This window comes from Sinohyriopsis cumingii, chromosome 16 (genome assembly GCF_028554795.1).
Source record: "Sinohyriopsis cumingii isolate HCF-2022 chromosome 16, ASM2855479v2, whole genome shotgun sequence".
NCBI lineage: Eukaryota > Metazoa > Mollusca > Bivalvia > Unionida > Unionidae > Sinohyriopsis > Sinohyriopsis cumingii.
This window is the reverse complement of record NC_142976.1, coordinates 29,771,381-29,784,855: the sequence shown is the minus strand read 5'-3', so window position 1 is coordinate 29,784,855 and position 13,475 is coordinate 29,771,381. Positions and strand designations below refer to the sequence as shown.

Here is a 13,475-nt window from a genome sequence, read left to right as displayed (position 1 = left end):
TTTTATTTTCCAAAAGCTCCATTACTCTGCTGCCAAAAAAGACTGAGAAACATGCCTCATGCTAATAAACAGGACCTGGGCATGTATATACTATATGTCAAGCAACCCACAATGAAAGTACTGCTGTAGAACAAGTGACATTAACCCCAAGGTCAAATGGCTGACTGAGAATGTCACAGAATAAATTGTCTTGGCTTTTTAATGATTCATCCTAAATTTGGATAAAATTCACCACAATGTTTAGAAAACATAAGCAAATGAAAATGCTTGAGCTGAAATCTAATCACAAATTTTTTGACTGAAATGACCACAAGGTCAAAGGAGCAAGTATGCATGCTGCAGAATGAACTGTCTTAGCTTTTTAATGATTCACTCTATGTATGAACCAGGTCCATCATGGTGTTTAGGAAATATAAGCATAGTAAAAAAAACTTAAACAAAAACCTGAACATATATTTTATATTATATTTCGATCCAAGGCCCAAATAAGAAGCAAGCATGTATCAAAATGAATTGTCTAAATTTTATATTGATACATACCAAGCATCATGAGAACCTGTCCATGGGTTTTGGAAAATCTTAACAAAATGTTGCAAATGATGTTGCTGCCAGTGGCAGAAATGTTACAAATGCCAGTTCTTTAAAAAAAGATCATTCAAATCACTAAGATACAAAATATAGGTTACAATGGCAAATCTGAATGGTACTCAACAAGATGCATCCAAGCACATAGCTTTGTGGCTCTATGGCCATTAATGTCTATGAACCCAATCCAAAAACACCAAGACATACTGCTGGGCATACAAAACATCTCATACAACTATATGCATTTGCAACATTGATCGCAAGGATTGTGTACGATTCCCATGTATGTTATGTTCTATTCATTTAACAAAGAACAGTACACAGAATTATATGTACACCCCCTTTAATAGTCTTAACGGTTGACTCTTGAAATTATGGGGTCTCAAAGAAAGTAGAAAGTTTTGAACTAAGCTTAATGTGCAGAAACTAATATTTTCTTATCAGACTTAACAAGACCATGGTGTTTAGACTGATTGTACAGAAACTAATATTTTCTTATTAGACTTACCAATAACCTGGTGTTTGGACCCATTGATACTTGTGCAAAACATATATTATTTTCAATCACAATGACCCTGACCTTTAACTATTTAACCCAATTATAAAAAGGATTCTCTTAAAGTGCCAGTCATTATCATGATAGAATTAAGTTTCTTACCGGTATATGTATCATTGCTGTATACAACTTACAGTTCAAATACAAAGAGGACTTTACAAACTCTATTCACAATATATGGTCTGAAAGTAAAGTCAGTGTGCAAAAACAATTTCCTTCTTTCAGTGACCTTGACCTTTGATTCCAAAATCAGTAGGTCTCTTTCTTACTGCAAGTGCAAAATTTATGACATGACCAAAACTTCAATAGCTGTGTTTATTATCTCATATTCTAGCCATATACAAAGTTAGGTCAAGATATTTGGTATATAAATCAAGTTATATGTTAAAATGTTTTCCTTCCTTTAATCCCTGCAACCATAACCTTGAAACTTTTGAGTCCAAAATGTATCGTTCCCTAGCCCAAACACAAGCTACTTACAAAGTCTGGCACTAGTAGATGGCAGAAAACTCAAATGTGGAAAAACAAAATAAGGAACAGGAAGGTGGATGAGCAGTTTGGTTTGGTTTGGTTTCATATTTTATGGCATAGCAACACAAGTAGGTTATTTAGCACAGAAGCAATCAGAGTTAAGTGCCTTGGCCAAAAGTACACCAAGATATCCAGATGTCACTACATGACATGCCCTACCTTATAAAAACCTCCATATGATAATCCATTTAAGGCCATTCCGCTCATGCTATTATTGTATTTTTCAATGCAACTGACTCAGATTATGAAACAGCTGCAAATGAAGACATGTACAAATGCTCCTACAATTCTGGTTCAATCTGGCTCATAAACCAGTCAATGATAGCATCTGTTTGCCATTAAAACTTGCATACAATGTAAATGTTCTGTTTAATCTTCAGACCTGCAGTCTCTGTAAACATCTCATCCTTCTTCCCCAAAATGACTTTTATCTTTTTTACTGGATGCACTTTAACCTTGAACATTATGCAGTTTAACTTTTAAGCCAACATTAGGGATTCAGATCAGTCATAATATATTTTCCTCAAATTAATCTTGTTTCATTCATAAAGACAAATTGAGAATTCGCTGAAATTTTGGAAATTATTAATTCATTTTTCACAAATAAAAAGGCTCCCAAATACAGGAGTACATAAGTATAACTAAAAAAGCCATTTTTCACCCTTTGTACTGCTTCTACCTCACAAGAAATCTTAATATTGTCAAAGATATCTCTATACAAGACATAACTAATTCAAAATTACAATTTAGGGAAAATTTTCAAATCTTAGTAAAATGTGATCCAGGACTGACAAGTTTTTATTGGGGTCCTTTTTAGACCTATGATGATAAAGAAGTATGAAGAAGTCCATCTTTGCTAATGCTTGTCGATGCATTTTGTTCCATGATGACCCTTGTCATATGTAGCAAGCTGAGCACTGCTTTCTACATGTTCCTTTCACATCTGAAAGAGCTACTGCACATTACAAGTTAACTGCACAATGAGAAACTTGTATGGTATTCAATATATCAAATTTCATCATGTCCACATATCCTGACACCCCAAAAATATGTATCAATGATCTGAATTGATAAGACATACACAAATAAGTGGTGTAGAAGGTGAACTCTATGATTATTCTTATCTGTCTAGGATTATGTATGTCCACTCTTGTCTTTGTTGGAAAATTTATGTCCAATCTTATCATTTTAGGAAAATGTATGTAAACTCTTATCTTTCTAGGAAATTGTATGTCCACTCTTATCTTTCTTGGAAAATGTATATCCAATCTTATCTTTCAAGGAACTGCTCCGGTGGCCTAGTGGTTAGAGCACCCGCCTCAGATGTGGCAAGTCATGGGTTTGATCCCCGGCTGAGTCATAACAAAGACTTACAGAAATGGTACTAACAGCTGCCTTGCTTGGTGCTCAGCATCAGGAGGTTATAGTGTTAGGACTGGTCAGCAAGGTGTCAAGATAATGTGACTGGTTGGGACATCATGCTACATGTCTGCGGCATGATGCCCCAGTGCTAGACATCACTATAAACTGTCACAATGCAGACATCATAGTAATATGACTGAAACATTGTTAAAGCTATGTTAAAAATCCAAATCACACACATCTTTCTAGGAAAAATTATGTCCAATCTTATCTTTATAGGAAAATTTATGTCCAATCTTATCTTTATAGGAAAAATTACAGTCCAATCTAACTTGATCAGCTTCTTTCAGCTGCATCCAAAATTGTAAAAAGTAAATACTGTTTCTGGTACTTACATATGCAAAGGATCAATGTGGAATAAACTACATATCCCACTGCATATGCAAAGGATCAATGTGGAATAAACTAAATATCCCACTGCATATGCAAAGGATCAATGAAGAATAAACTACATATCCCCTTGCATATGCAAAGGATCAATGAAGAATAAACTAGATATCCCCTTGCATATGCAAAGGATCAATACAGAATAAACTACTCGTCCCACTGCATATGCAAAGGATCAATGTGGAATAAACTACATGTTCCATTGCTTTTGTAAAGGGTCAATGTGGAATAAACTTGATATCCCAATGCTTATGGAATGGGTCAATGTAGAATAAACTAGATATCCCCTAGTAAGTGATGATGGATGAAGTCATACTCATCACAATATGCACACAAATAAATTAAATAAATGCATAATAAATGATACATGTAACTACACTGAAGGGTTCAGTGCATCAGAGCCAGCATTGTTATTCTAAGGTATATATCATAACAAGCTTATGAATCAATGTCAACAGTGTTATACCAAGCCATGTGTTATATCAAGTTTATGAATCAGTGTCAACAGTGTTATACCATGTCATGTGTTATGTCAATATTATGAAACAATGTCAATGGTGTTTTATACTCTGAAGTCAATTTTGGAGCAAATTCGATGATCATAAATACCAGAAATTACATTAGTATCTATGGAATTCCCATCCAGAATTCACCCATGATCCCTGAAGAAAAAATGAAATTTGTGTAAAGTGAATTAGGACTTGGTGGCTGTTTCCACATCCAGAAATAATAAAATATATCATCCTATACAATATTTTAAAAGCATATGAAATGACAAATACTCTAGAAACTTGCCAGTTTGAAGCTGCAGCCCTTTTTTAAGTTTTCTGGTGTTATACAACTGTGGTATATCAAATTACGAACAAAGTATACAAATCTGCATTAATGTTAAATTGTATTTCAATTAAATTTTAATTATTTACTCAAAAATGTGTAAAGAAGTAGATTCAAGTCACAACTTTTAACGTTATAAATTTGGACTTTTACTTTTACTACTCCCTAATTTTGCCCTATTCTTACTTGAAATGAAGTCATTCTGTCCAAATATTTGGGTCAAGCATTGAACCCAAATTTTAGAGTCAAGCATGGAAACTAGAGTAAAAACATAGAATCCAAATATCAGTCACGCATGGATCCTAACTACTAGAGCCAAGCATGAAATCAAAATATCAAAATCAAGCATGGAAACCAAACATTTAAAGTCAAGCGTGGAACCCAAATAACAGTCAAGCATGGAACCAAATATTAGTCAAGCATTATAGAGCCCAGCTACAGAGTCCATTATTAGCCTAGCTTAATTTTACTCCAACGATGCTGTTCTATATTTAATATCTTATTTTCCTTCCCAAAGTCACTTTAGTAATGGACATGGGTTTGGGAAAGTTCCTTACTGGTAAATTTTTCCACTCAAATATTGGGAAAACTAAAAACAGTTTTTGGCACTAGGAATCAATCAGCCAAGTTTCTGTCAAACAACAGGCCCAGAAAAATCTTGTTAAGCAAGGATGAAATTCCAAATCACAACAAGTTTGAAGGTAAAATAAAACAACCTAATTATGCACCATCACTCTTGTTCATGGCTTGGCATGCAACATATCACATTAGTGTTGATTAAATCCAACTTTCTATTATGGGATTACAATGATATCAACCTTCTGATCTTTATGTAACATTAAATTTCATTTATTACATAGATTATACAGAGACTGACAAATGGTGGATGGACAGATGGATAGACAGAACAGTCATGGGACTTATCTTTACATTTTTACAAACTTAACTTTTAAGTGGCACAATAAAGCCAGAATGTGCTGACAGAACAATAAATCCATGTGTAAGTTTATTTTGTGCAAGCTCTGGACGTAATATTAAACCTCAGAGTTGTGCCTTTAGCAAGCCCTGGACATAATGCTAAACCCCAATGTTGTGCCTTCAGCAACCCCTGGACGTAATGCTAAACCTTAGTGTTGTGTCTTTAGCAACCCCTGGATATAATGCTAAACTCTAATGTTGTGCCTTTAGCAACCCCTTGATGTAATGCTGAACCCCAGTGTTGTGTCTTTAGCAAGCCCTAGAGTAATGCTGAACCCCCATGTTGTGACTTTAGCAACCTGTTGATGTAACGCTAATCCCCCATGTTGTGAGATTAGCAAGCCCTAGAGTAATGCTAAACCCCAATGTTGTGCCTTTAGCAAGCCCTAGAATAATGCTAAACCCCCGTGTTGTGTCTTTAGCAAGCCCTAGAGTAATGCTAAACCCCACTGTTGTGTCTTTAGCAACCTGTTGATGTAATGCTAAACAAGTGTTGTGTCTTTAGCAAATCCCTCGATGTAAAGCTAAACCTCACTGTTGTGTCTTTAGCAACATGTTGATGTAATGCTAAACCAGTGTTGTGTCTTTAGCAAATCCCTGGATGTAAAGCTAAACTCCAGTGTTGTGTCTTTAGCAACCCCTTGATTTGTGCCTTTAGCAACCCCCTGATGTATTGTTAAACACTAGTGTTGTGTCTTTAGCAAGCCCTGGATGTAATGCTAAACCCCAGTATTGTATCTTTAGCAACCCCCTGATGTAATGTTAAACCCCAGTGTTGTGTCTTTAGCAAGTCCTGGATGTAATGCTAAACCGCAGTGTTGTGTCTTTGCCCTGGACGTTATGCATCATCAACATTATCCTGGTTTTTACATACAGTAGTTATAGTGTATTTGGTAATGCAGTGCATCAACAACCATACCAAAATATGTGACACTAGTTCTTAGCAACCTTTCACATGTACATGTATATCCAAATGGAGAAAAAATTATAGTGTACAATATATGTATAACCAAATGTGAAAAACAAATTATAGGTGTGCAATATAAGTATTAAGTTGCACCAAATCCTTTTATAGTGCTTCTCTTATCTATACCCAACCTACACAGAGCTATAATAAACAGCGTCATTACAAGAAAGGTAATAAGATAACAGCCAATGTTAGCTGAGACATACAAGTTCAATCTGACCTTACTAGACAACGATTTAACATTAGAATTTCTAGGCACCAGAGAAAAACACAAAGACACCATAGCATAAACTGTGCATGGAAGAAAAGAAGAAAAAAATGAATAGAGAAAAAAAATGTTAATGAAATTCAAGAAGCCATGTAATGAACTTCTTGAACATTTATTCAGTAATTTAATGCTCATCTGTCTGTACAGCAGTAATAGAAGATTAGGGTACATCATCACAAGCCATGATCTGCGATGGTCTTTCATTGTCCATGGCAAAATGTCCTGAGATTTCCTCATTTTTCATGAATATGCATAAACCTGCTTAACTTGTAAATGTTCCTTGCCAATGTAACCCAATTTGCCCCTTGACATTATCTGAATGAACCAATTAAAGTTCTCTACTAAGCAAAATCACTTGTAGATCAAACACGGGCACTTTCATGAGTGCAGGAGATTGTCTTACTGTGTTGTTAATAAAGACTGTTTTATTGTGTTGTTAATAACAAAATTGTGTGTGTGATTAGGATTTTTAACATAGCTTTAACAGTTTTTCAGTCATATCGCTATGTCTGCAGTGTGACATTTTATAGTGATGTCTAGCACTGGGGCATCATGCCGCAGACATGTAGTATGATGTCCCACCCAGTCACATTATCCTAACACCAGGCCGACCAGTCATAACACTAACCTCTTAATGCAGAGCGCCAAGCAAGGCAGCTGTTAATACCATTTCTGTAACTCTTTGCTATGACTAGGCCAGGGATCGAACCCATGACCTCCCACTTCTGAGACAGATGTTCTAACCACTAGGCCATCGGGACGGTGAAGCACGTTAACTAATTAATTAAAAAGTTCAAAAACTTTTTCCATGATGGCCCATGAAACTGATCAAATGAGAGTTTTTGAGACACAAGAATTGTCTAGTGGAATAATAATGGCACCATATGAGAAATGTCTGACATACAATATCAAAAATATTTCAACATAATGTAAAAACAGTCATTCACAGAATGCAGTAGTATAGTATTTTGTGGTGGATAATAATAACTAGCTTTTCTTCCATTTCAAAAAGGATCTAGACTAGATGTATGTTGTTTTAAGGTCTTATATTAATAAACATGTCCTAGTGTGAGGGGCTGATATTAGGACTAAAGTCATCCACACTAGAGACCCTACATCAATCACTCAATTGTGTGATTTATGATGTCTAGACATTATGAGATGGTATTCATATCTGTACAGCTTTTGGTCTGGAACTGCATGTTAGAAAAGCATAGTTACCCAATAAATGTATCTGACATCATAATTGGAAGCTAAACGAATTACATAATTATAAAGGTGAGAGTGGTCTCATTAACTTTCACAGTTATGTAGGCTTGCAACAAAAACAATAATTCATTTTAATTAATTAACAAGTTCAAACAAATTTTTCCACCATGGCCCATGAAATGGATTCCATGAGACAGAAGAATTATCTAGTGGAATAATAATGGGCACCATATGACAAATATCTGACTTACAAAGGACGCAACCAACCATTCAGTTCAACAGTACAACACAAACCTCAGATTTTTCAGAATATTTAATATAATTTTTTTAAAATATCCTTTAATGATGGGTTACTTGACAGGTACTGGAATTAGACAAGCTCATTTGCATTACTTCCATTTTTTTTTAAATTAATAATAAAAGTCAACATTTTATGTCATATTTGTTAAATGTTAAATCTGGGCAATATAGTTATCCACATTCACTCATTTATCACTTAGTTCCCAATATAATAAGTGCTATTTTTTTTATCAGCTGGGTGCTCATTGCAAAATTGTTTAGTTCATGAGATTAATGCTAATCAAACTTTTGGATCTTAGCCATGTCTGTCACTTGTCTAGGTGCAGGCAATGAAGAAATCGTACTGTTGTTAACAGGTGTATCTATATGACATGGAACATTTTTTCCTGCCTTTGTGTTGCACTCATCTATTGCAGTATTAAAACTGTTGGCATATTCTTTAGAATATTACCTTTCAAAAGTTTAGAGGATGCACTTAGTCATTCTATTAAGTACTTGCATTAGTTTTTTGCTGGAATAAATTGGGGAGAATTTAATGTGTAGTTGCATTGTTAACAAAATGAGCAAAAGTATTTTTAGTGTAACTCACACCCAACTGCAATGTGAATAGAAATAGACTGATTCATACACAGCTGCACCATGGATAGAAACAGAAGACAATGGAAGGTAGCAGTAATAAGAGAAGTTAACACGAGACATTTGGGCATATCAATAACTAGTTCTTATCCACAGAATGGTTCAGTATCAGAACAACATGAATTTCACAAATATGTGCACAAAAAACACCATCCTAAGCATGCTGCAAGAAACTCAAATCTGAACATGTGCTACAGTGATGTCATGAGGTGCCTGGGTCAGGTGATTGCCGCTAGCACCCACCTATATTCAGTAAATCAATAAATGTTTTTGAAGACAAAAATTACATTTTTTTTTAAATCCTATTTTTGTGGAAACTCTTGTACTTGTAAAAGTAATGAACACACTGATGCTAGGTACCTATGTCTGTTCTTCACCGCTTTGTTCATGAGAAAAGTGCTGAACATTCTATGTATTAAATATGTCAGGATTTTATTGGGAATCTTCAAAATTATCTATTTCTGACAGGTGTCCAATGCATACATGAAGATAACACCTGTATTACAGTATAACCTTCCCCTCCCAAACCCCATTAAAAGCCATCATATGTAGTAGTCAATGTAAATCAATTCCCATATCATGTACCATATTTTTACATTTTGCAATTTAAACAAGAAACTTCATTAAATTTTGTGCAATTCCGCAACATCTCTACAAATCAATAACACTGATTTATAACAATCTTCAACAACCAAATCATATAATGATTTACAACAATCGTCTACAACGAAATCATACACTGAATGCATAAAAAAGTCTGATTCAAGTTCAATAAAGCAATTATCACACATTAACAGTGCACATAAGTCATAAGACTTCTGCCTGGCTATGCAGTAGTTCTACACTGTAAGATGTATCACATGCCATGTCTTACTGCCTAAATAATGGCATTGTGAAGCATGTTCCCAAATCTAATGACAGTAGAAAAAGAGAGGTAACATTTTCAGAAATATCTCACACACTTGGTAGTCCTACATGTAAGACCTGATGCTGATATTTATGTTTTGAATGTCAGGGTCTTACAGCCTAACTAACGGCGCTCTGTAGTGTGCTTTGATGTCGACTAACATCGTTACGAAAGTAAAATTTTCAGGAATATTTCACACAACTGACAACTAAAATAACGACGCTTTTCTACAAAGTAAAGTTATAATATTTTAGTCAGACTTTACTTACTCTGATGACTTTTCTCTAATAAATTCAAATTCTCACAAAAGAAATGGACAAGTTTTCAAATTTCTTTGGCCTACATTTCAATTGTCTGGAAAGCGATGAAAGCATAGAATGCCGAAATCGGGTTAAGTTGAAATACTATTTTATAACGAAAAGAATCACAAATATATTATGCCAATTGGAAATGTAAGCAATGGTTCGTTTCATTCAAGAAACAGATCCCCAACATGAACCTACTTGAACTTACTTCGGCATACATCGACTACAGTTGCATTGCAACAAATTCAAATGTATATCAACGGAATGTGAAAATGCGTCCATTTGCTAGTGTCATATTTTCATTCCACCAGGATAAAGACAGCACAGTAAGTATATTAATTACACATATATTTGTGGAAAAATGTCGATATAGGCTGCCAAGTATGTGAGATGTTCCTGAAACTTTGATTACTCATTCTGATGTCAATGACATCGGAATACACTATACAAGGCCATTATTTGGATAGTAAGACAGCACCTAAACAAAATCAACATGTGCTATGTCTTACATGTAGGATTAGCACACTATATCCTGATGAATTAAAAATGTAATAGCAAATTAATACATTTTCATTTTCTGTTCAGCTGGTCAGAATGCAATAGAAGCTTTGATTGCTGAAATCATATTAGGTTGAAGAATGTTTCTCTAGTGACACAAATAAAAATACACAAATACTGAAAAAAGTGTTTAAATAGCTTCAATTTGTTCAAGATATTTATCATCTGTTTAACCAATCTTGGCATTCCCTGCTTTCATCACATTCCAAACAAACCAAAATACAGGTGAACAGAACTTGAAAAAACATACACTCACTTGTTTGAAAATTGGATTTATTTGAAAAAGGCCATCAGAGTAACTAAAGTCCGCCTAAATCTACAGGACTATAATTTGTGGCAAGCCTTCAATGTGTACTGCGAAGTGTATGAGGTACAGTATTCTTTAAAATTAAAATGTCAATCAACATCAGAACATGCTAAACAAAATCGTTCTTTGGGCAGAAGGACGTCGCACCTAAACATAAATAACGCGAAACGTCTTACGTTGTTGGACTAAACTATGCAGTTGTACTTACTAACAATTTCCACCATTCTCAACAACACAGTATTAAGGTAAACTGAGATCTACTTAAATGGGACTGCGAACGATTTCCGACTAATATACACTATTCGGGACATGAAAAGATCGATAATAAGTTGGTGACCATTGCTAGCATGTGTAACCTATGAAATATTAATACGACCTAGTTGAGTAGTTTATGGCAGAAAAAAATAAATAGACCTATACATAAATGACAAAGAAAAAGACGAAGACTGGAATGAACTTTTATATGCCAATAATGCAATTGTTTTTATTTTACCGGCTATAATAGGCTGACATAATATGGTCGCCGCAATGGACACACTTTTATGAATGAATGACAAGAATGTAGGTCTACTGACCGATTTTTCCCCCAACAAATACGACTGGCAGCTGAGATAACTTACCAAAACTGGATTGTAAAACAAAGCCTCTTCTGTCGTCTTTTCATATCTTCTTGAGGAACTCAGCATTATTGTTCAAAAGAAACAGCTGAATATCACACATCCATTTTCAAATAATGTCTCTCTTTTATAGTGACGAAAGTCGTTCAACTGTATCGTTCGTAACTGTCAAATATAACTTCCGGCGACGTGTTTCTTTCACATGGGCATGCTCAGTAAAGCTAAGTTCCTGTTCTCGAACGAGGCTGTAGGATTTCCCAGCTGCCACATGCTAATTGGATTTTCCTTAATATACATTGTGTACCATATCTTACATGACATAAGTTCCTTCATTTAAAAATCGGATATCCTTCTGGGTAACTATTAAGATTAAGATATATTATGCAACGTTATAAACGGAAACTAAATCCTGGACGAGAAGATCTAAATCATAAACTGTATTTTGTTTAAAACTGGGAAAATGTTTCGAACTGTGAAATATATATATATATATATATATATATATATATATATATATATATATATATATATATATATATATATATATATATTAAGGTACACTAGGACCACTGAGATCTACTTAAATGCGACTGCGAACGATTTTCGACTAATATACACCATTCGGGACATGGAAAGATCGAGAATAAGTTGGTGACCATTGCTAGCATGTGTAACCTGTCTATGAAATATTAATATGACCTAGTTGAGTAGTTTATGACAGAAAAAATAACTAGACCTATACATAAATGACAAAGAAAAAGACGAAGACTGGAATGAACTTTTATATGCCAATACTGCTATTGTTTTTATTTTACCGGCTATAATAGGCTGACACAATATGGTCGCCGTAATATAGCCAACCTGTTTTGTAAAACTCAACAAATAAATTATTTCCCCAGAATACAAAAGTGAAAAATGAAAAAAGAACTTATGGTATTGCGAAATTAATACCAAATAATCCAAGAAGTTCTGATTAAACTTTAGTGATATTCTAAACTAAATCCAACGCTGGAAGTGCTGATGTGCCTGGTGGTGGCCCGTTATTTTTAAACACTTTATATTTCCAGAGATAAATACGCTGAATTAAATGATTTGAATCAATAAATTCCAGCCCAAACGAAAAACTGGACACACCAATAATACAACTGATTCTGCTCAGATCTTACTGCACGAAAAAATAATTCATAGAAAGAAAAAAGAAAGAAAAAACAGATTATATAGTCCTCTACTTCACCTCAGTTCGCAATTAACGTTTTCTTCTTTTTTTTTTTTTGTAATTCCTGTGACCTAATGGAAAATTTAATTCTGAAAGGTTCCAAATGTGTTTACATCATGTAATCTTAGTTATAATTAGACGGCCTATTACTAAAATTATAATAAAAAAACATGGTATACACAATGACTTGACTCAGGCTAAGATAATAATATTAAGAGTTAATCCACGCTCATATAGAAAATATTAGCTATGTATCAGTTGTTTACAGAATTTTAAAAAAAAATTATTCAGGTCAGATAGAAAATGAACTTGATCTTGGACAAGGTCAAATCCAAAATACAATTATCCACAGCATATGATGAAGGAAAAAAAATCACAAACAATCCATATAATATACATAACCTAAATAACCTATATAATCCTAAATATCCTGTCACAAATCCAAAACAAAGATAATGTTCCGGATGAATTCAAATAATATTGTATATCATGATATACCACAATGATGTAATTCAGAATGTCTTTGAATAGTTCTCAATAATCCCCAAATAGTGTTTTGTTGTGTGTCTTTTTTTTTGTCCAAGAAGTCAATGAGCACTTATTAATTCCAATAATTTAATATCTCTCAAATTATATCTGAATACAACTAATAACTTATTACAAAAACGTATTTTTTATAGAAAAAAAAACTACAGATCTTTATATACGGATATCATTTCGCCTGCAACGTAACAGACTTCCTGCGGGAAAAGAAACACTAATTCGTAAACAAGGGCCGGTCTCGAACTCAGAATTCAAGTATGTTGTTTATTTTATATAAACAATGACAAAAATTAGGTAGGCATTAATTTTAAAACCCTGTCACAGACATAACAATTAAACACAAAATAAA

The 13,475-nt window shown here is 34.0% G+C and overlaps 1 protein-coding gene across 1 annotated transcript in view; it reads right to left on the bottom strand.

Annotated features, from left to right (window-relative positions):
• Nucleotides 1-11,550, bottom strand: part of LOC149780130 (SUN domain-containing ossification factor-like) — a 122,797-nt gene extending 111,247 nt beyond the window's left edge. The window contains exon 1 of the mRNA XM_089936905.1: nucleotides 11,371-11,550. Coding sequence (XP_089793031.1) covers nucleotides 11,371-11,414 — 44 coding nt within the window. The 5' untranslated portion in view covers nucleotides 11,415-11,550. The remainder of the gene's footprint in view (nucleotides 1-11,370) is intronic.
• Between the last annotated feature and the right edge of the window lie 1,925 nt (nucleotides 11,551-13,475).